Consider the following 23,025-nt stretch of genomic DNA (forward strand, 5'->3'; position numbering starts at 1 on the left):
GTGGATAGAGCATCAGCCTGCAGACTGAAGGGTCCTGGCTTCGATTCAGGTCAAGGGCACATGCCGTGTTGTGTGTTGTGGGCTCGAGCCCCAGTAGGTGGCATGCAGGAAGTAGCCAATCAATGATTCTCTCTCATCATTGATGTTTCCCTCTCTCTCTCTCTCTCACCCTTCCCTCTCTGAAACCAATAAAATATATTAAAAGAAAAGATCATTCTTTTCTAAGTTGATGCTTTTCACATTGGAGTCTACTGATTGCCAGAGGATCCAGAACTTTATTCTCAGTGTCTATGATCTTTCCTTGGAGAAAGTTCCTTTTCATTTTTTTTTTTTTTTTGACTGGGTGTACCATTCTGTAATGCCCCTGTTTATACACCAAAGGCAGGTTTATGCTGGCAGACATATTGGGGGTTGTCATACAACAGTAGTAGTACTTTGGGAGAAGACGAATGATGGGGTGGAGGTGGGGGCTGGTGGACAGGACTCCCAAGTTCCAGTTCTTAAATACTAGAAAGCAAGGAACAGATTAGTAGTCTCAGTCTTTTAGTGAAGAAATCGGATGCTCATTTTCTGTTCTACGTCCACTTTCTCCAAAACCTTAACAAATTCTGTGAAAGATATAGCGCTGTCCCCATCTTGATCAGCCTCCTGGATGGTCCTGTCTGCGATGCTGCCCAGCTGTTCATCTGAGATATTCACTCTGACCATCATGCGTAGTACCTGTAACAGCTCATCTCGGGAGATCTTGTCATCTTTATCCAAATCATATAGTTGAAAAGCAAAGTGTAGTTTGTTGCTTCGGCTGTTGAGTGGTTCTGGTCCCATTCACATCTTTACTCTTTTCATTATCCTCAATGGGTCGGAAATGAGCCAAAGTTCTCATGAATCCACGAAAGTTTACCTGGTCCTCTCCCTCTGGAAAGAAGGCATTGATGATCCGGTCCCCCAATGGGTTGATGGCAAGTTCTGGAATCCGCTGGAAATCTTCCCAGCTGAGAGTCCCATTCTCGCCTTTGTCCAGGCTGGTGAACCGGCTGTAGAGGCGGGTGATCTGAATGTGGGAAAAAGCCAGTCTCCTTCTTAATCTCTTCCAGCTCTTCGTCCCGCAGTAACGTGGAAGCCCGAGACCCCATCGCAGAGCCGGAAGCTCCCTCCGCGAGCAGGTGCTCCTGAAGCGGACGGCGGAAGCGGGAGGGAAAGAGGGAAGAGAGGAAGGGCCAGGGGTCAAGAAGGAAGAGGGCAGTGTTTCCACAGAAGACTGGGTAGAGTACCCAAGTGTGGTGCGCGGGGGAGCTCCTTTCATTTTTCAGGTTTTGCAAAACATTAGTTTAAGCCTAGTTTGGGCAGAAGAATATTTAGCTTCCAGCTGGAGCCACCTGTTGTTTAAAGGGGCCTTTTAGGAAATCATTAGCACAGAAAGCCCAGACAACTGAGAGGAGGACACAGTTCACCTCCTTCTTCTGCAGGGAACTGCAGACACTGCAGATGTCATGTCCGGAAGCATCTGTGTTATGCATTTCACACCCCCTTGGAATCATCCCCTACTCTCTTGGGAGGAAAGGAAATGCTACAACTAGAGAAATTGTGAGCTAGCTTTTATTGCTTCTGAAGAGACTGACTGAGGACCTTCTGCCCTCCTGGAAAGGGTTCCTCACATGAGGAGGGAAACAGTCCCTCCCATGGATTAGCCATGGATTTTACCAGTCCCATTGTACCTTGGACGGTCAGTATCTGCAGGATATTACAGAGTAGAGCATACTTAAAACTTCCCGCTAGCTCTCACAGATCTCACTACTGCAGGGGAGCAGCAAGGGTTCAGTGAAACATTAAAATGAAAAGGGCAGAGGGGGAGATGCTTGAGAAACCGGTGTGCCTTTTGCAAATAACATTTTGTTTCTCTTTAAAGCTAAAGTTTTTGGCTTTAGACTGGAGAAGGGAGTTGGGGGAAGGAGGAAGGCACACAACATATTCTGCCTGGGAGTGTGGGTCCGCGTGGCCTGTGTGCTCATTTCAGTTTTTGCTAACAAGCTTAGGATGGGTCCATTAGTAGCCACCAGCACCTATCCCATTACCTTGGGGTTCTCTCCTTCCTAAAAGCAAAGAATAATCAGCCTTCCTGCTATCCCTAAAACAAGAACACACCCATATTTTCAATGTGAAGGATTTTTACTGTTAATAACTTTGGGGACTATACAACTGAAACTAATATAAAATAATATTGAGCCGAAACCGGTTTGGCTCAGTGGATAGAGCGTCGGCCTGCGGACTGAAAGGACCCGGGTTCGATTCCGGTCAAGGGCATGTACCTTGGTTGCGGGCACATCTCCAGTAGGAGGCGTGCAGGAGGCAGCTGATCGATGTTTCTCTCCCATCGATGTTTCTAGCTCTCTATCCCTCTCCCTTCCTCTCTGTGAAATATCAATAAAATGTATTTAAAAATAAAATAATATTGAATGTCAACTGTAATTGTAAAACTTTTTTTAAAATTAAAAATCACCATGGGGAAATAGACGGGGGAGAAGGAAACTAAAATACCCCCAAATGAGGAAGTTACAAGACTGACAAAGTTTTCATATTAGTGAGCTCTGCTCTAGTTCCTAACTCACCCTGAGGTGGTAAATGCAAGTTCCTTTGCCTCTTGTTCTCAGTTTTTTTTTAAAAATATATTTTATTGATTTTTTACAGAGAGGAAGGGAGAGGGATAGAGAGCTAGAAACATCGATGAGAGAGAAACATCGATCAGCTGCCTCCTGCACACCCCCCACTGGGGATGTGCCCGCAACCAAGGTACATGCCCTTGACCGGAATCGAACCCGGGACCCTTCAATCCGCAGGCCGATGCTCTATCCACTGAGCCAAACCGGTTTCGGCTTGTTCTCAGTTTTTATTCCTGAAAGTTTTACTTCTCAACCAACACCCTCCCCCATTCTTTCCCTGTAGGTTTTGGGCTTCTTGTGGGAAATAACTGTGTCTGAGCTCTGCTTGGCATATACTGTATAATGGTAAGGAACATTATAATTGATTTCAGAGAGAGGACGGGAGAGAGATAGACACATCAATGATGAGAGAGAATCATCGATTGGCTGCCTCCTGCACACCCCCTACTAGGGATTGAGCCCAAAACCCTGGGCATGTGCCCTGATCAGGAATCCAACAGTGACCTCCTAGTTCATGGGTCCATGCTCAACCTCTGAACCATACTGGGCAGGCAGGACTAATATCTATTGAACATTTATTATGTGCCAAGTACTATATGAAGCTTTTACATGGTTATCTCACTCTTCAGATGATCCTTAGTGGTCCTTACTGTTATGTCCCCTTTTTAGAGAAAGGAAACTGAGGTGCAGAGGTAAAGTAAGTTGCCCACGGATACATGGCTGGTAATTGGGCAGAACTGGGATTCAGGCAGTGTGACTCCAGAGCCCATACTCTTAAACACTATGCTGGAAACATTTTAATATTGGTTGAATATATTAAAAGAGCTCTTTTACTCATTTTCATCCCCATGACAGCCCTTTCCTTTTTTCTCTAAAATGCCCCTTGCTCACCTCAGTGCTCTATGTTCCCTAGACCAAATTCTCAACTATTCCTTGCATTTTACAATAGCTTTGTAACTGTCCTTCACTGGGCCAGTGTGTGGTTGTTGTTTTTTTATTTATTCATTTTTGATGGATAGATTTTAGAGAGACAGGAGGAAAACATCAATATGTTGTCCCACTTATTTATGCATTCATTGCTTGCTTCTTTTTTTTTTTTCAAATATATTTTATTGATTTTTTACAGAGAGAAAGAGAGAGGGACAGAGAGCTAGAAACATCGATGAGAGAGAAACATCGATCAGCTGCCTCCTGCACACCCCCCACTGGGGATGTGCCTGCAACCAAGGTACATGCCCTTGACCGGAATCGAACCTGGGACCCTTCAGTCCGCAAGCCAACACTCTATCCACTGAGCCAAACCAGACAGGGCACTTGCTTCTTTTTTTAAAAAATATATATTTTATTGATTTTTTACAGAGAGGAAGGGAGAGGGATAGAGAGTTAGAAACATCAGTCAGCTAACTCCTGCACACTCCCCACTGGGGATGTGCCCACAACCAAGGTACATGCCCTTGACCGAATTGAACCTGGGACCCTTCAGTACACAGGCCAATGTTCTATCCACTGAGCCAAACCGGTCAGGGCCATTGCTTGATTCTTATATGAGCCCTGACTGGGGACTGAATCCATACCCTTGATTGATTCTTGTATATGCCCTGACTGGGTATTGAACCTGAAACCTTGATGTATCTGGAGGATGCTCCAACCAACTGAGCTACCTGGCCAGCGTCTGGGCAGTGGTTTTTAAACCTCTTTGAATCTCAGAGCCTGTGGAGAATTTTATTGATGAAAGCTATGGATTAACATACACATACACAAAAATTTAGTGTACAATGGGGAGAGAGACAAAGAGCACTGATCATCTTAATACCATCCATGAATCTTCAGGTTCCCTTTCTATTATTTGCGGTGGTGGTGGTGGTAGTGTGCAGATTTACTAGGCAAGGTTTACCTTTCTGGCCTCATCCCCATCACACACCCTAAGTTTAGGGTTTAAGCAAACAGGGTATGCATTTTCCATCTTTAGACATCTGCTTTTGAATCTCTTGATCCTTGGAATAATCTTCCCCTCCATGCCTACCTGACTCACTTTTTTTTTTTTTTTTTTTTACCGGAATGATTATTCTCAGATGCTTTCCCTGGCACCTCAACGCCCCAGCCTCCGAGAAACCCTTTCACCTGTGTGCCTGCAATCTATTAAATACCTACTACCATAGCAATGAGTTACTGAGGAGCTTGCCTCTCTCGACTCATCGTTGTGCTCCTCCAGAGCAGGGATGTTATGTCATTCGTTGTATTCCCAATATTCTAGTACGTGCGTGACACGTATTACAGCCTCACAACGTTTATTAAATTTGTTTGGGGGAACTGGGGTCTTACTCTGCGACCTGCAAGTTCATTACTGGTTTGGACACTAACATGCTTAGGAGAGACCTGAGCGACCAAAGGCAGCCGCGTGGTAAATTAGCCAGAGAAAGTGAGCTTGAGGAAAGGCTTTGGGAGTACAAACACCGAGCCCTTGTGCAGACACCGAGTGAGGAATGCTCAAGATAAAAGTCAGGGTCAGGAAAAAGGAAGCCGCGCACTGTATGCTGGGAGCTGCGCGACAGACGCCGAAAGGCATGCCAGGATTTGTAGTCCTGTTCCTTGCCAGGCGCCTGAATTACATTCGGCTACATTCCACCACGTCCTTATACAAATAAGGTACAGGCTTGATTATCCAACACATAATTACGAGGTTCTCCAGGGCAACTATGTCTGGTAGTAGTCTTCAGAGCAAATCTCATTTCAGCTTTGGCTATCAAGAAGACGCATTAGATACAGCCATACATGCGCACGCTTGAATTCCAGCGTGCGCGTGCAGCAGGTCGCGCCTCCTCCTCTTCCCGGGTGCGCCGGCGCGGCGCATGCGCGAGTTGTCCACGTGAGGCCTCCCAGAGCCGGGTGGCGCAGGCGTAGTGTCCCCGGGCCAAGATGGCGGCGCGGTGCTCCACACGCTGGTTGCTGGTGGCCGTGGGAACCCCTCGGCCGCCGGCTGCAGCGGGGACAGGGGCCCGGCCGCCCAGGGTGGGCGTAGTGGGAGCGTCGCTGGGCCGCAAGCTAAGCGTTACTGCTTTCGCGCCTTCCCTGGGAACTCGCGGCCAAGGGGCGCTACTGACATTGAGACCCGGTGTCAGCCTCACAGGTGAGGGCAGGCTCCGGCGCCCGAGTAGGGGCTCCAAGGCCTGGAAGGGAGTGACTCACTTCGCTCCAGTTACGGGAGTAGCGGGGTGAAGGGTGATTAACGATGCGTATGTGGAATTGCTTGGGGAGACGGGCAAGCAGGAGGCCCCAGTGACTACTCGGTGAACGAGATTTGCTGCCTGGAGCTCCCGGCGGCGAGGGTGAAACGTCCCGTAGGCCGTGAACCTTCACCTCTGTGTCAACATTTCTGGAGGCCTCTTTCCTGCCTGCCGCTGCGCCCTATCCCTATTCCTTTCTCATCCCTACACCTTGGTAGCCTGTAGCGGAAGGGAGGAGGTCACTGCCATTCGGTGAGCATCTACTCTTGTGCTAGGCACTTCGTATCTCATCTTATTTCACAGTAGCAACACCCTGCAAGGTGGGAATTGTCATCCCTATTTTGAAAAATGGGAAATAGAAATTCTAGCAGAGGAACTGACCTGCCCAAGGTCATAAAGTTAGATTAAGAAAAGTTGTCCCAAGCCCAGAACTGTACTTTCATAATTTTCACACTTTCCACCCCATGGCATAAGTTGAAAGTTACACTGAACAGTCTCTTTTAGAAGTCCTTAATTTGGTAACTGTATTAAAAAATACAAACATTTATTGAGCACTTAACTATGCACCAAGCATGAACATTTCCATGTATAGACACTTGTTATTTCCATTTTGTAGATTAAAAAAAACAACACCTGAGGCTTGGATGTTAAACAACTTGTAGAATGTCGTAAAGCTAAAAAGTGGTAAAACCTTGATTCAAGCCTGCTGCTTACTTAATAGCCTGGGTGATAGTGAGTTAATATTTATTAAGGCTTTAGGTGTTCAGCCATGATAGTTTTTCATGTTGTGTGTTGGATGGCTTCCATTATTGTGAGAGAAGGAAGGAGGAGTCATTGAACCTGAATGTGCCTGAATTGTGCTAGTTGTTTCTGTGCCCTAGAATTTGTGTAAATGAAATTTAAGCTGTCTGTAACCTTACAAAGGCGGTTAATTAAAGGGCCCTGACAAGCCGAAGCCGGTTTGGCTCAGTGGATAGAGCATCAGCCTGCGGACTGAAGGGTCCCAGGTTCGATTCTGGTCAAGGGCATGTACCTTGGTTGCGGGCACATCCCCAGTGGGGGGTGTGCAGGAGGCGGCTGAATCTTTCTCTCTCATTGATGTTTCTAACTATCTCTCTCCCTTCCTCTCTGTAAAAAATCAATAAAATATATATTAAAAAAAAAAGGGGGGCCCTGACAAGATAATTTCCTATTGGGTTCCAGTTTTGTTAATGCTGTCATTCAACTATTAGTAATTGCGATTACTTCATACAGTGAGCACACTTACCTCACCTGTGTGTGTGTGTGTGTGTGTGTGTGTGTGTATGAATTATTTAATCCCTTTGAGCCTCTTTCCTTACCTGAAAATTTATTCATTTGCAGGTATGTACTGAGAGTCTGTCTTATGCAATAGCCTCTGTTCTAGGTATTGGGGATACAAGATTGGCTGTGATTTTGGTCAAGTTATCCCATTTTTTAATTTTGTTCTTGCCATCTGTATTGCCTCATAGATGGAGCAGTAGTCTGCTCAAGGTTCCTCAGGATTATTTGGAGTGATGTCATTCTGTATTTCTCAGTATGAGTAAAAGTGGTCATTTTTATATTTTGCTAACATTTTCTAATGTCTAGCTAAATTTGTTCATATTACAGCCCTAGCGGTTTGGCTCCATGGATAGAGCATCAGTCCGCAGACCGAAGGGTCCTGAGTTCGATTGTGGTCAAGGGCACGTACTTTGGTTGCAGGCTCCTCTTGGGCCCGGGCCCTGGTCATGGTGCGTGCAAGAGGCAACCGATCAATGTGTTTCTGTCTTTCTCTCTCTCTTCCACTCTAAAAAAATCAATGGAAAAATATCCTCGGGTATGCCGGAACCGGTTTGGCTCAGTGGATAGAGCGTAGGCCTGCGGACTGAAAGGTCCCGGGTTCGATTCCGGTCAAGGGCACGTAACTTGGTTGCGGGCACATCCCCAGTAGGAGGTGTGCAGGAGGCAGCTGATCGATGTTTCTCTCTCATCGATGTTTCTAACTCTCTATCCCTCTCCTTCCCTCTCTGTAAAAAAAATCAATAAAATATATTAAAAAAAAATATCCTCGGGTAAGGATTAACAACAACAAATTGTTCATGTTACATTTGTACAAGTTGGGGAGCATTTTTTAAAAATATGTTGTTATTGATTTCAGAGAGAAGGGAGAGGGAGAAAATCAGTGGTGAGAGAGAATCATCCATCAGCTGCCTCCTGCACACCCACTACTGGGGATTCAGCTTGCAATACTGGGCTTGTGCCCTGACCGGGTATCCAACTGTGACCTGGTTCATGGGTCAATGCTCAATCACTGAGCACACCGGCTGGGCTGGAGAGCATTTTGATAATTGTGTGTGTGAGAGAGACAGACAAGTATTAAGTGCCAAGCCTTATATGCAGTCATTACTAAGGAACTGCAGTCAGCTATCCTTTTACCGGTATCCCAAGAGAGCCCACAGCCCAAAATAGGTATGTTTTGTATCAGGTGAGAGGTGGCATCCTTCAAAGTGCATTCTGATATCACATCTAAAGTCATCAACTTAGCTCCCAAATACTGGTCTGCGATTTCATCTCAAATCAAGTAGTACATTTAGGTGACATAGAAACCCTTGACTTTTCTCCCAAGCACAGAAAGAAGGTAGTTTTTTCCCTAGCCAGTATGTGCCCTGGTCAGAAATCTCACACCTTTTGGTGTACAGAATAATGCTCCAACTAACTGAGTCTAGGCTCTTCTTTATCCTGCCTTCTTTCTCCATATGCTTAACACCCTGGTTGTCTTTTATGCTCAGATTAATTTTAAGTAGTGTCCCAGTCCTCCTTGTTTGTTTGTTTTGTTTTTGAAAGCTCTTCCTCATGCAAACCTGATCGTTTCCCTATTTAACACTTGCAGTGGCTTCCCATTGCCCTCAGTATAAAATCTAGACTTTTAGCATAGCTTAGAGGCCCTTCTGTTTATTTCTAGGCCCCATTAATCATCATCATTTTTTTTAAAATATATTTTATTGATATTTTACAGAGAGGAAGGGGAAGGGATAGAGAGTTAGAAACATCGATGAGAGAGAAACATCAATCAGCTGCGTCCTGCACACCTCCTACTGGGGATGTGCTCGCAACCAAGGTACATGCCCTTGACCGGAATCGAACCTGGGACCTTTCAGTCCGCAGGCCGACGCTTTATCCACTGAGCCAAACCGGTTTCGGCCATCATCATTTCTAATCACCCCACCTCTAACCATCATCCCTGCCATCACCACAAACACCATATAGAGGCTGCAGCCTCACATGCACACACATCTCGAGTCTAGTACCTGCAGTTCCTGGGTACACAGGAATGAACTACTCCCGCTAAACTAAAGGTGATTATATGATTTAGTCACCAAACAGGGCACTTTTGAAAGCCAAAGGGGATGCTGTTGCAGATAATGCCAGGACGACCAGGTTAAATCTGGATGGATTTAAACTCCTCCTTAGTCTACAGTTTAACAGCAGGAGCCTTAAAAGACCTTCCCTGGTTAGTAATGTCATTTTTAGCTGCCAACTGTAGAGTGGGAGAAGGGGTAGGTGATGCTACTGGTAACTAGTTGGCCAGGAGTGCTACCAAACATCCTATAACATATACTAGGTATATTAGTTTGCTAAGGTCACCATAACAAAGTACTATAAACTGGGTGGTTTGAACAACAGAAACTTATTTTCCTTTTTTTCCTAGTTCTGGAGGCTAGAAGTCCAAGGTTAGTGTTTTTTTTTTAAAATATATTTTATTTTTTACAGAGAGGACAGGAGAGGGATAGAGAGTTAGAAACATCGATGAAAGAGAAACATCGATCAGCTGCCTCCTGCACACCCCCCACTGGGGATGAGCCCGCAACCAAGGTACATGCCCTTGACCGGAATCGAACCCGGGACCCTTAAGTCCGCAGGCCGACGCTCTATCCACTGAGCCAAACCGGTCAGGGCCAAGGTTAGTGTTTTGTCAGGATTGTTTCAAAGATCCTATCACCAAATACAGACACCTGAGGTGCTGGAGGTTAGGACGACAACATAGGGATTTGCAGGTGGAGCTCAAAATGGTTTTGACCAGCAGTAGGACAGCGCCTACTTCTGTCCCCTGCTGAAAATGATCTCATCCTCCACTGTGGGAGGTTGAGAAACCTTGGTTAGGTGACTCTTGTATTTCTCACTCTGCCTGTCTTTGTGCTGATATATCTTCACACTGCCTTCCAGACTCCCCTGTGGGACTGCTGAACTTGGAGGCATTGGTTTTGACTCTTTTACTCATCTTATATCCTCAGTGCCTAGCACAGTGTTAAGATCTTGAGTAAATATAAGCTCCAGGAGGGCAGTGCCTTTGAATGGCTTGCTGTCATATCCCCATTGTGAAGCCTAATGCTTGGTAGGGCCTCAGTGAGCATTTGCTGAATGAATAAATTGTGCATACAGAAGCTTATCCTCTCCAGACTAATGTTTGACTTAAAAAGATGTAGCTGCCTCATGATCCTCATTTTTGACTCTCTTACCCCTTCTGCCTTAACACTCCCCTCCACCCCTTTTCTTCCAGTTGTCACAGGATGGGTTGAGGGTTAGGAGGCAGCACTGGGGATTATAGAGCAGCTCCTCAGGCTTCACTTGGTGACAGTAATGTTAGCACTCTGCTTCATGCACAAAGGGCAGTTGAGTAGATGTGTCTGTTGGCCTTTTCACCTAGCTGCTGATGCAAGAGGCCTGAAAAGAGGCAGGGCATATGGCCGCCTGCCTTTGCTTTGATTCCTTTCAGGTCTGCTCTGTGGTAAACAGAGGTTCTGGCACAGGGCTTTTTAGTCTTGTGTGTCTATACGTATTATTTTTAGGGGAGGAGGTCAATGCTTTCATTAGATTCTCTGAGAGATGCGTGACTCTAAAGACTACTGAGAACCATTTAATTAACATAGTGGTTCCCAAACTTGAGCATTCAACAGGATCATCACTTGGAGGGCTGTTGAACACAGCCTGCTGGGAGCCACCTTCAGAATTTCTGATTCAGGTTAGGGAGGGGCCTGAACATGTGCGTTTGTAATAGGCTGATGCTGCTTTTCCTGGGACCACACTCAGGCACTACCCTACCCTGTGAGCAGATATCCAAGATTGCTTGGTGGAGGGAAAGAACCTGAGGAGTTATTAAGCATTAAGTGAGATAAAGTCTATGAAAATACCTGGCATGTGGTGGGTTCTCAAGCAGTGTAATGGGAGCTAACTCCCTTTTTATTTTATTTTTTATTTTTTTTAAATTTAATATATCTTTTTTGTTCAGATTATTACAATTCTTCCTCTTTTTTCCCCCATAGCTCACCTTCACCCGGTTCCCACCCCAACCTCTGCCCTTACCTCCCCGCCACTGTCCTCATACATACGTGTATGCTTTTTGTCCAGTCTCTTCCCGCACCCCCCACACCCCTTTACCCCTGAGAATTGTCAGTCCACTCCCTTTCTATGCCCCTGATTCTATTATATTCACCAGTTTATTCTGTTCATCAGATTTTTTATTCACTTGATTTTTATTTTATTTATTTATTTATTTATTTATTTAAATATATTTTATTGATTGTTTACAGAGTGGGATAGAGAGTTAGAAACATTGATGGGAGAGAAACATCAATCAGCTGCCTCCCACACACCTCCTACTGGGGATGTGCCTACAACCAAGGTATATGCCCTTGACCGGAATTGAACCTGGGACCCTTCAGTCCACAGGCCGACACTAAGCCAAACCAGTTAGGGCTATTCACTTGATTTTTAGATTCACTTGTTGATAGACATGTATTTGTTGTTCATAATTTTTATCTTTACCTTTTTCTTCTTCTTCCTCTTCTTAAAGAATACCTTTCAGCATTTCATATAATACTGGTTTGGTGGTGATGAACTCCTTTAGCTTTTTCTTATCTGTGAAGCTCTTTATCTGACTTTCAATTCTGAATGATAGCTTTGCTGGGTAGAGTAATCTTGGTTGTAGTTCTTGCTATTCATCACTTTGAATATTTCTTGCTACTCCCATCTGGCCTGCATAGTTTCTGTTGAGATATCAGCTGACAATCGTATGGGTGCTCCCTTGTAGGTAGTTAACTGTTTTTCTCTTGTTGCTTTTAATATTTTTGTCTTTTGCTCTTGGCATTTTAATTATGATGTGTCTTTGTATGGTCCTCTTTGGATTTCTTTTGTTTGGGGTTCTGTGCGCTTCCTGGACTTGTAAGTCTATTTCTTTCACCAGGTGGGGGAAGTTTTCTGTCATTATTACTTCAAATAGGTTTTCAGTATCTTGCTCTCTCTCTTCTTCTGTCACCCCCATAATTCTGATGTTGGTACGCTTGAGGTTGTCCCAGAGGCTCCTTACACTATCTTCAAATTTTTGGATTCTTTTTTCTTTTTGCTTTTCCGGCTGAGTGTTTTTTGCTTCTTTGTATTTCAACTCTTTGACTTGATTCTTGCGGTCCTCTAGTCTGCTGTTAGATCTCTGTATAATATTTTTTATTTCAGTCAGTGTATGTTTAATTTCTAGTTGGTCCTTTTTCATATCCTTGAAGGTCTCGCTAAATTTATCGGCCTTTTCTAGAAAATTCTTGAAAAACCTTATAACCATGGTTTTGAACTCTATATCCAGTTGTTTGTTTTCCTCCATTTCTTTCATTTGTGATCTGTTTCTTTGTCTCCGCATTTTCACTGCTTCCCTGAGTTGATAGAGTGGCTTTGTGTGCTAGGTGTCCTATATGGCCCAGTGGCTCAGCCTCCCCAGTTACCTGAGGTGGACACTCTTGGTGCACCCCTTTGTGGACTGTGTGCTCAGCCTTGTTGTAGTTAAGTCTTGATTGTTGTTGGTATCACTGGGAGGAATTTACCTCCAGGCCAATTGGCTGTTAGGATCAGCTGTGTCTATGTTGGGAGAACTTCTGTGCTGGAGACACTCTTATGAGACAAGACTTGCAAAATTGCAAAAGCCTCTGTGCTTAGGTTGGATGGGGCGGAGTTTCAGGGCAGAGCAGACAGCCTTGGCGTCCTGTCAGCCCTGCCCTATGAGGCCCCTGGGTCTCAGTGTCCCTTGGTAATCGTTGCAGTTACCTCTGAGAGAAAGCCGCCCTTGAGTTTTGCCCGCTGCCAGACAGTCCAGTTTCTCCCCGAATGTGTCGGGGTTCCCAGAAACTTGCCCAGAACTGGAGTTCAGCGCAGTCAGGAGCTTCCGTCTCCCCACTTTAGAAAGGCAGCTGCACACTTAGCCGCCTGTGCACTCAGCAGTCAGTCCTCTCTGCTCGCGCGCGCACCTCCTGACCTCTGCCTTCTGCAGCTCCCGAGTCTCAGTGTGCTTTCTCTTTTCCTGACTGTCCAGATTCCCTCCGAATGAGTCTGGTTTTCCAGCGTTTGCCCGGGACTGGAGTTCAGTGCAGTCGGGAGCTTCCTTTCCCTCCTGCTTTAGAAAGCCAGCCGCGCACTCAGCCGCCCATGCACACAGCCGCCCGTCCTCTCCGCGTGCGAGCCTCCGTACCTCAGCCTTTTGCAGCTCCTCTGAGTCTCAATGTGCTTTCCTCTTTTCTTCTAGTTGTAGAATTTCCACTCAGCCAGTTCCTGTGGTTCTGGATGGTGTCCGTTTTGTCTTTTAGTTGTAGTTTTGATATTGTGCGAGGCAGCAGTTTAGGTGTTTACCTATGCCGCCATCTTGGTTTCTCGCTAACTTCCTTTTTAATCATCTCCAGGTGCAACCCCCATCTAGGGTATGGTTTGTTTGGTGGTTTAATGAGCTCTATTGGTAGTTTAATCCAGCAGGTTCAGCCCCACCCAATTTTATATTCTTTTTATTTATTTAAAGATTTTATTGATTCTCTACAGAGAGGAAGGGAGAGAAACAGAGAGTCAGAAACATTGATGAGAGAGAAACATCGATTAGCTGCCTCCTGCACACTCCCCACTGGGAAGGTGCCCGCAACCAAGGTACAGGCCCCTGACTGGAATCGAACCCAGGACCCTTGAGTCCGCAGGGCAACGCTCCATCCACTGAGCCAAACCAGTCAGGGCCCAGTTTTATATTCTTTGTACAGTGGCCTTAGCCATTTAAAATATGTGTTTTTTATTTCAGAAAGGAAGGGAAAATGAGAGAGAAAGAAACATCAATTATGAGAGAGAATCATTGATCGGCTGCCTCCTGCACACCCCACACTAGGGATTGAGCCCGCAACCCTGGCACGTGCCCTGACCAGGAATCTAACCATGACCTTCTGGTTCATAGTTCGATTCTCAACCACTGAGCCACACCAGCCGTGCTGGCCTTAGCCATTAAAATAAATAAATAAATAAATAAATAAATAAAATATATGTGTATACACACACACACACACACACATACATATACATATACACACACATACACACACACACATATTTAAATTTATTTCAGAGAGGAAGGGAAAGGGAGAGAGAGAGAGAAGCATCAGTGATGAGAGAGAATCATTGATTGGTTGCCTCCTGCATGCCCCACACTGGGGGGGATCAAGCCCACAACCCTGGGCATGTGCCCTGACCTGAAATTGAACTGTGACCTCCTGGTTCATAGGTTAACACTCGACCATTGAGCCACACCAGCCAGGCACCTTAGCCATTTTTGAAGTGCAGTGGAAAACAGGCTCTAAAGTTGTGATCTATTTGCTACTTCACAGGTATAACCTGGCTAGTTTACTCACAGTTTCCTTTTGTTGAGCATATTCCCCAAGTGATTTTCTTTCCTTTTTTCTTTTTTAGGAGTAAAAAGTTACCCTTTTGTTTATACTGCCTCTTTCCACACGAGTACCCCTCTGGCCAAAGAGGATTATTACCAGATATTAGGAGTGCCCCGAAATGCCAGCCAGAAAGAGATCAAGAAAGCCTATTACCAGGTCTGTATGAAAGCCAGATTTTAGAGACAAGATTGTAGAAGGAATGCTGTTGATTTAGTCTGATACTGATTAGTGCCATGCGTATACACCCATACGAATAGGACACAGGCTGCTGATAGTATAGAATGATATGATAAAGATGGGCTTTGTTGGACTGTGTTTTTCAGTGCATGATACTGTACCCATTAATGCTTCAGAAAAGAGATTAAAAAAATCTTTCTTTCACAGCTGTGTTTTTAAAAAATATATATTTTTATTGATTTCAGAGAGGAAGAGAGTGGGAAAGAGAGATAGAAACATCAATGATGAGAGAGAATCATTGATCAGCTGCCTCTTGCATGCCCCACTCTGGGAATCGAGCCCACAACTCGGGCATGTGCCCTGACATCAACTGTTACCTCCTGGTTCATAGGTCAACACAGCCACCAAGCCATGCTGGCCTGGCCACAGCTGGTTGTTTCGTCTTGTCTTGTCTTGTCTTGTCTTTAAAACAGCTGGTTTTGTACATAAATTTATTCTGTAGTAGGCAGGCTGGTTTAAGTTTCAGGTAGTCATTTTTTGCATTTAGATAAAAGTTTATGGACTTAGAATTATTTCTTCCCTTAACTCAGAAAGTGTGAAATTTCCATCATTACATCCCAGAATGTATTAGGACTAATTCGTAAAGTGGTGTGTGTGTTATTTAGACCAGTGGTTCCCAGATTTTTGCTCTGATAAAAAATTTAAATTAAAATAAAAAATGAGGACACCAGTGTAGGAGTGCCAACTTTTGTATTTTGTCTAATATCAATGTTAAAAATAACAAGTACAATCTATTAATGTCGTTGGTAAGAGAAAGAGCATCTAAACACCATAAAAATAGGAAAGCCACAATATCAGAATAAAGAAAAGATCTTTAAATTAAATAAAATATGAATTGAACACAAAAATAAATTACCTTTATGAAAAATTTACAAGATTGTTTAAATTGAAAAAAAAAATTTTGTGTGTGGATTCAATATATGTGAACCAAGTACTGATCAAGGCAGACCTAACAGGTTATGGCTTGGATTGCTACTTCCTCCTCGTAATTTTTTAAAAGTTTTTAGTACACTGGTTTTTAATATATTTAGAGTTGTATAGTCATCATCACAATCAATTTTAGAACATTTTCAATAACTCAGAAAGAAACCCCATACCATTAGCACTTAAACCCCATTCTTTCTCCTCTGCCCTTGCAGTTGCTAACCTTTCTGTCTCTATGTATTTGCCTGGTCCAGACATTTCATAGAAATGAAATCCTACAACATATAGCCTTTAATGTCTGTCTTCTTTCACTTTAGCATATTTTCAAGGTTCATCCATGTTGTTGCATGTATAAGTACTTCATTTCTTTTTTTTGGATATATTTTTATTAATTTCAGAGAGGAAGGGAGAGGGGGAGAGAGAGATAGGAACATCAATGATGAGAGAGAATCACCGTTTGGCTGCCTCCTGCACGACCCCCACAGGGAACCGAGCCCGCAACCCAGGAATGTGCCCATGACCGGAATCGAATCCGGGACCCTTCAATTCACAGGCCAACGCTCTGTCTACTGAGCCAAACTGTGTAGGGCTCAGATCATTTAAAAAAAAAATTTTTTTTTAATGATTTCATAGAGCAAGGGAGAAGGAGAGAGAGAGATAGAAACATCAATGATGAGAGAGAATCATTGATGTGCTGCCTCCTGCACATCCCTCACTGAGGATCGAGTCCCCAACCCAGGCATGTGCTCTGACCAGGAATCAAACCAGTGACCTATTGGTTCATAGGCTGACACTCAACCACTGAGCCATACCTGGCCAGGCTGGACTCAGATCTTGATAAATCCTAATGGTAAGAGGCTTGGTGAGATTATGACACACATCCAAGGCCACACAGCTAATATGTGGTATACGTGAGACTAACGTACAGATCTTTCTGATTATAAAAGGCCTCTCTGCTCCTTGTGCGAGTCTCATGTTTTAGCATATCTTGTCTTGGAGTTTGTGACCAGCCAGTAGATAGACATAGCTTGCCTTGGAGTTGGAACCAGCCTTGCCTTGTAGCCTGGCCATGCTTGGGACCAACCTCCTTCCCTTCCCCACCCCCGCCCCAACCCCCTTCAGTGCTTAGCTCACAGCCTGTGACATGCATCCATATGCTGGTGTGAGGACCAGCATCTCCAGAAGCAGATTAAACAGCCAGCTCCTGGCAGTGACAGAGCCAAACAGCCTCCCCAGACACTGTCAGCTTTAGGATTCTGTTTCTGTGCACCTCCTTGCCATCACATAAGGGACCTGTGGTAATCCAAACTTGGAAGGCCAGGAATCCAGCAAACAATGGTGAACACCTACAAAGCACACAGCAGTACTCAGCACAGCCAGAAGGTAGCCTTCGCTTTAGAGCTGCTCAGCACACCTGTATGCTCTGGACAGCCAAGTGAGATTTAGTTGTTGTTTTTTAAATTTAATTAATTAATTATTTTTTTAAATATATATTTATTTATTGATTTCAGAGAGGAAGGGAGAAGGAGAGAGAGATAGAAACATCAATGATGAGAGAGAACCATTGATGGGCTGCCTCCTGCACGCCCTCTACTGGGGATCGAGCCCACAGCCCAGGCATGTACCCTTGGTCGGTATCGAACCTGGAACCCTTCAGTCCGCAGGCTGATGCTTTATGCACTGAGCCAAGCTGGCTAGGGCTTTTTATTTAATTTAATTTAAAAAATTTTAAACCATGAAATTTATTGCATGACTAATCATTGAAATCCTTAAGATGAACTGGATGCGGCAACTGCTGCCCTCTTGGGTTTAGGTGTCATTCCTTCACGGAATCCATGCCTGAATCTACGGTACACAATATTTAGGTGCCTCATGTGACCAGTTCTGGTAGTATTTCGTCTTGGCACTCCAGTTATACTTCCTTGGCACTCCAGTTATACTTCCTCTTGCATTGGCGGGGCAGCCACACTTGCCGCAGGTGGACTTCTACAGGTGGTAGGCGTTGAGCCACTGTGGCGGCACAGTGTGTGCGTCTTGTTGCGGTGCTTGCCGAATGATGACGTCCCCTTCGTCATCTTGCTTCTGCTGCTGAGACCAAAGAACAAGATTTAGTTTTGTTTTTAATGTTTAAATGTAGTATGTTTTGAATATATTCCTCTTATTCAGAATTCAAAAAGTACAAGGTAGTAAACATTGAAGTCTTCTTTTCCATTCATCCATATTCCTCCTGTAGCAGTGTTACCAGTTTAATTGTATATTCTTCCAAAAATCTATTCATCCAGTTATTTTCCTCTCTTTTTTACATAGATGAAAGTGTACCAGATACACTATTTTGCATCTTTCACAAAGGTGCTCAAGTTCTAAATAATTAGTTGTTATTTTTGGTAGAGATTTGTTGTAGTTGAAAAATGTGTACATACCTCAGATTTGAAGACATGGTTTATTTTGATGTCTTAAACCTTGTATTATTGCTATTGTTTGTAAAGTTTTAGAGAGACAACTACTATGGAGATGAAATTGTGACAGGTATTTGGGATTCAGTTTTAGTAATCATTTTGTGTTCATAGTAATTTACCATTTCCTCCCATAGCTTGCCAAGAAATATCACCCAGACACAAATAAGGATGATCCCAAAGCCAAGGAGAAGTTTTCCCAGCTGGCAGAAGCCTATGAGGTAACTCGAACTACCGGTGTGTGCAGTCACTGTCATTTAGCTGCATGTATGCATCAGAGTGTGCTACACAGAGCAACCTGATGTGTCCTAAGTTCCAGTATGAAGGCTTTGTCCCTGCACCAGCTCATCTTGTTAAAGAAAAAAGAGATTCCCAGGTCTCACGCTAGATCTAACTTGGAATCTCAACAAAAAACAAGGTCCAGTCTATATTAACAAAGCTTGGACTTGTAGCTGGGTCTGGGAACATCTTGCTGGATTAATTGTGTACCTATTTGATCACCCCTCTCCTACTTAGGGCATTGCTTTCTGGAGGGGATGGTGGATCCTGTAAAAGTAGAAGACCACCACTTCCCTGGAGGAATTTAAAATGTAATCCAGGACACAACATACATGAAACTACTGAACAATTCCGGAGTTATTTAAACGTGGACTTCTCGCCCTGACCAGTGTTGCTAAGTGCTTAGAGCGTTGGCCTGAGCACTGAAGGGTCTCAGGTTTAATTTCCGGTCAAAGGCACATACCTGGGTTGCAGGTTCAATCCCCAGGCCTAGTCGGGGCGCATGCAGGAGGTAACCAATCGATGTGTCTCTCTCACATTGATGTTTCTCTCCCCCCTTCTGCTTTCTCTGAAGAGCAATGGAAAAAATATCCTTAGGTGAGGAATAACTAACTAACTAACTAACTAACTAAAAGTGGGCCTTCTTCCCAGATTCTGACCATGCCAAAAGAGTTCAGAATACATAAGATATCAGAATATATAGGATATATCTGCTCTTTGTGTATGTACATTGGCCCCCAACCTTTTGAGAGTAAGTCACAGACTTTGTATCTCTTTATTCACAAGTGTTTCAATATTTTCTGAGAATAAGAACATTCTCATAACTACAGTATTGTCAAAATCAGAACATTTAATGTTGATAGTGTCATTGTCTGTACTTGGTGTCTGTCCCTGGGTCTCTGGAGACCTGGGAACACCTAACTGCTGTGCTTTTTGTGGAAGGTGCTGAGTGATGAAGTGAAGAGAAAGCAATATGATGCCTACGGCTCCACTGGCTTTGATCCTGGGGCTAGTGGCTCTGGGCAGAGCTACTGGAAAGGAGGCCCCACTGTCGACCCAGAGGAGCTCTTCAGGAAGATCTTTGGGGAATTCTCATCATCTTCCTTTGGAGATTTCCAGAGTGTATTCAGTCAGCCTCAGGAGGTAAGCTCATTTTGAAGAACCATTCAAATTTTAGCTGCTAAGTGTGGTGTAAACAGATTTTATCAATTTCTGTTTCTCAAAGAAAAAGCAAAGCGCTTAAATGCAGTGGTCTGGAGGCAGCCATTTTGATAAGAAATAATCCCGAAATTTGAAAAATCATATCAGTAATGTATATTGTACATCTTTTTGACTTGAGTATTACTGTTGCTTAACCAGGCAGCACCTAAGGCTCTGAGAGTCCATTATTAGGGTATATTTTATCCAGGAGAGCTCAATCTAGTAGCAAGACATTGCCAGTCTACTTCCATATTTATGTCCTAATAAGACATTCTCAGAGTTGAAGAGAAAGGGGGAATGTTTATGACTTAAGTTATGATTGTGGATTATTTGAACTGTTTGTAAGGACTGTATACAAGTATTAATTTGTGAACAATTTGTTGAAAAATGGCATTTTTACTTAAACATTACCTCTTAAAAATCCTAAGGAGTAGGGTATAAACAGTTAAGTCCCATCTATTCTTACTTGGCAGAGTACAGATAAGTAGAGCAGTTGCAAAGTAAAGTAACTAGGGAGGGAAGAGATGAATAGGGAGAGCACAGAGGATTTTTAGGGCAGTGAAAATATTCTCTTTGATCTATAATGATGTACTGTATATTCTTTTTTTATTTTTTACATTTTTTTTATTGATTTAACAGAGAGGAAGGGAGAGGGATAGAGAGTTAGAAACATCGATTAGAGAGAAACATCGATCAGCTGCCTCCTGCACACCTCCTACTGGGGATGTGCCCGCAACTAAGGTACATGCCCTTGACTGGAATCAAACCTGGGACCTTTCAGTCCGCAGGCCGATGCTCTATCCACTGAGCCAAACCAGTTAGGGCTTGATGTACTGTATATTCTTGTCATGCATTTGTCTAGACCAGGGGTGGGCAAACTTTTTGACTCGAGGGCCACAATGGGTTCTTAAAGTGGACCGGAGGGCCGGAACAAAAGCATGGATGGAGTGTTTGTGTGAACTAATATAAATTCAAAGTAAACATTATTACCTAAAAGGGTACGGTCTTTTTTTTTTTTATTTCAATAGTTTTATTCATTTCAAACATTTTAACAAGAAGAATGTAAACACTAATTATTATAATTTGAAACTTCAAAAAATGGAGGAATCATAGCACAATAACATACCTTATATTGAAGATGGCAAAGGCAAAATAAAATTGCCTAACAAAGGAAAGGTACAAAAGCCTTTCAAATTAAACTTAAATATAATAAAATAATTTAAAACTAAAACAAATAGAAAAGAACAAAATGTGTAAACAGTAAATTAAACATTTTCTTTAGTGCAACTTCCAAATTATGCCCGGGACGTAGATGTAGATGGCAATGTAGACTGGGTTGAAAGGTTTTTGGTCTTTAAAACATCAACTTCAGTGGGAACAGTGTTTTGGTCTCCTTTTTAGCTAATGCTCTGATACTGTGCTCTCCAGGGGCGTGTCTCCCTACATCACCACGATAATGTGTCTATGCATTCCCAGGGTGATGTCGGGGGACGCATCCGCGGGCATTACAAGGAGCCTCTGGAAGATTGAGAGGTTGTTCCTTCTACTGAATGGGCGGATATAAATCCGCCCACTCAGAAGAAGGAGCTGCGGCTGTGTTTCCCGACGTTGCCATGTTAACACTGCTGCTGGTGAAGGAGCGGAGGGGAGAGCAAGAGAACCCTCCGCTCTTTCGGCTCCGGATAGAATAGCCCAACGGGCCGGATCCGGCCCACGGGCCACAGTTTGCCCACGGCTGATCTAGACCCATATACTAGTAATGTACAACACCAAGAGTGAACCCTAATGTAAACTGTGGGCTTTGGGTAATTATGATGTGTCAGTGTAGGTTTATCCTTGATTAAAAAATGTACCACTCTGGTGAGTGATGATGATGGGAGAAATTGTACATGGGTGAGGGCAGGGTGTATGTGGGAAATTTCTGTACCTTTCAATTTTTGTTCTAAAAAATAAAGTCTTTAAAAGTAACTGCAAACTGCTGGCTAGTACCCTCCCCTATTTTAAGAAAGATGACAGTATATCATGGATTTGACATTCTTGATTTCTCTAGTATATCATGGATTTGACATTCAATCAAGCTGCCAAGGGTGTCAACAAGGAGTTCACTGTGAACATCATGGATACCTGTGAGCGGTGCAATGGCAAGGGGAATGAGCCTGGCACCAAGGTGCAGCATTGCCACTACTGCGGTGGCTCCGGCATGGTAAGAGCAAGTTAGAGCTGCCCCCTCCCACCACCCCCCAACCTCCTACCTACTCAGGGGACTTTTACCTCATGCCCATCCATACTTCCCACCATTCCTTTTTTCTTTGTTTCTGTGAATATTTTTTTGAGCAGTACCTAGGGCTTTGAAAATTCATAACTACATGGGACTGTTTTATCGAGAACCTTTTATATTTTTTAAGCATGCTCTGTCTTGGTCAGTAATACAGACAGAACAAAGAAACTTAGCTTTTTTCTCTAAAAATATGCTTTGGGATATTTTGGTAATTTAAAAAAAACAAAACAGTATTTTTTTTGGTTTCAGAGAAGAAGGAGAGGGAGAGATAGAAACATGCCTCCTGCACACCCCCTTGGGGATCAAGCCTGCAACCCGGGTATGTGCCCTGACTGGGAATTGAACCATAACCTCCTGGTTCATAGGTCGACACTCAACCACTGATCCATGCCAGCTAGGCTGATATTTTGATAATTTGAATCCAAGTTGGGGTTGTTGGTGGACACTTTGCTTGAAGTATAATTATTATTATTATTTTTTTTTTTTGTAACTTGTTGATGTAATTCAAGCTTATAGAACAGTATAAAAAACCACTCCTTTATTCCTTTTTACTCAGCTTCACCAATTGTTAGCATTTTGGTATGCTCATTTCCTCGTCCTCTTTCTCCCTGTGTATGTATTCTGCACACATGCATGCATGTACACACATTCCCATGCATGTACACATATTCCCCCAAACATTTGAGAGTAAGTTGCAAACATTTTGTTTCTTTATTCCTGCATACTTCAGTGTGTGTTTTCTAAGAACAAGAACATTCTTTTACATAACCACAGTACAGATTTCAAAATAAAGAAATTTAATGTTGATACACTACCATTATCTGTACAGTACTTAGATTAATTCAATTGTCCTTACAATGTCCTCCCTCCTCCACCCCCCCAGTCCAGGATCCAATTGGGGACCTTGTGTAGCACTTGCTTATCTTACCTTTTGTCTCCTTTAATCTGGAACAGTTTCTCATCCTTTCTTTCTCTTTTATGACCTTGACATTTTTTTAGGATTAGAAGACAGCTATTTTTTAATAAAATTCCTTTCATTTT

At 43.6% G+C, this 23,025-nt stretch overlaps 1 protein-coding gene and 2 pseudogenes across 4 annotated transcripts in view; 1 reads left to right on the forward strand and 2 right to left on the reverse strand.

Moving 5' to 3' along the window:
- Positions 1-472: 472 nt before the first annotated feature.
- On the reverse strand, positions 473-1,133 carry LOC308253377 (calcineurin B homologous protein 1-like; annotated as a pseudogene). Its single transcript has one exon. The product of its transcript is annotated as a calcineurin B homologous protein 1-like (transcript).
- Positions 1,134-5,535: 4,402 nt separating this feature from the next.
- DNAJA3 (DnaJ heat shock protein family (Hsp40) member A3) overlaps positions 5,536-23,025 on the forward strand; it is a 35,825-nt gene continuing 18,335 nt past the window's right edge. For both annotated transcript variants that reach the window (XM_080678051.1, XM_080678052.1), the window contains exons 1-5: positions 5,536-5,784; positions 14,636-14,769; positions 18,365-18,448; positions 19,449-19,649; positions 21,757-21,909. In XM_080678051.1, coding sequence (XP_080534177.1) covers positions 5,574-5,784; positions 14,636-14,769; positions 18,365-18,448; positions 19,449-19,649; positions 21,757-21,909 — 783 coding nt within the window. In that variant the 5' untranslated portion in view covers positions 5,536-5,573. The remainder of the gene's footprint in view (positions 5,785-14,635; positions 14,770-18,364; positions 18,449-19,448; positions 19,650-21,756; positions 21,910-23,025) is intronic.
- On the reverse strand, positions 17,544-17,849 carry LOC308253298 (large ribosomal subunit protein eL37-like; annotated as a pseudogene). Its single transcript has one exon. The product of its transcript is annotated as a large ribosomal subunit protein eL37-like (transcript).

The sequence above is a fragment of the Plecotus auritus genome (assembly GCF_963455305.1).
Source record: "Plecotus auritus genome assembly, chromosome: 7".
NCBI classification, from domain to species: Eukaryota; Metazoa; Chordata; class Mammalia; order Chiroptera; family Vespertilionidae; genus Plecotus; species Plecotus auritus.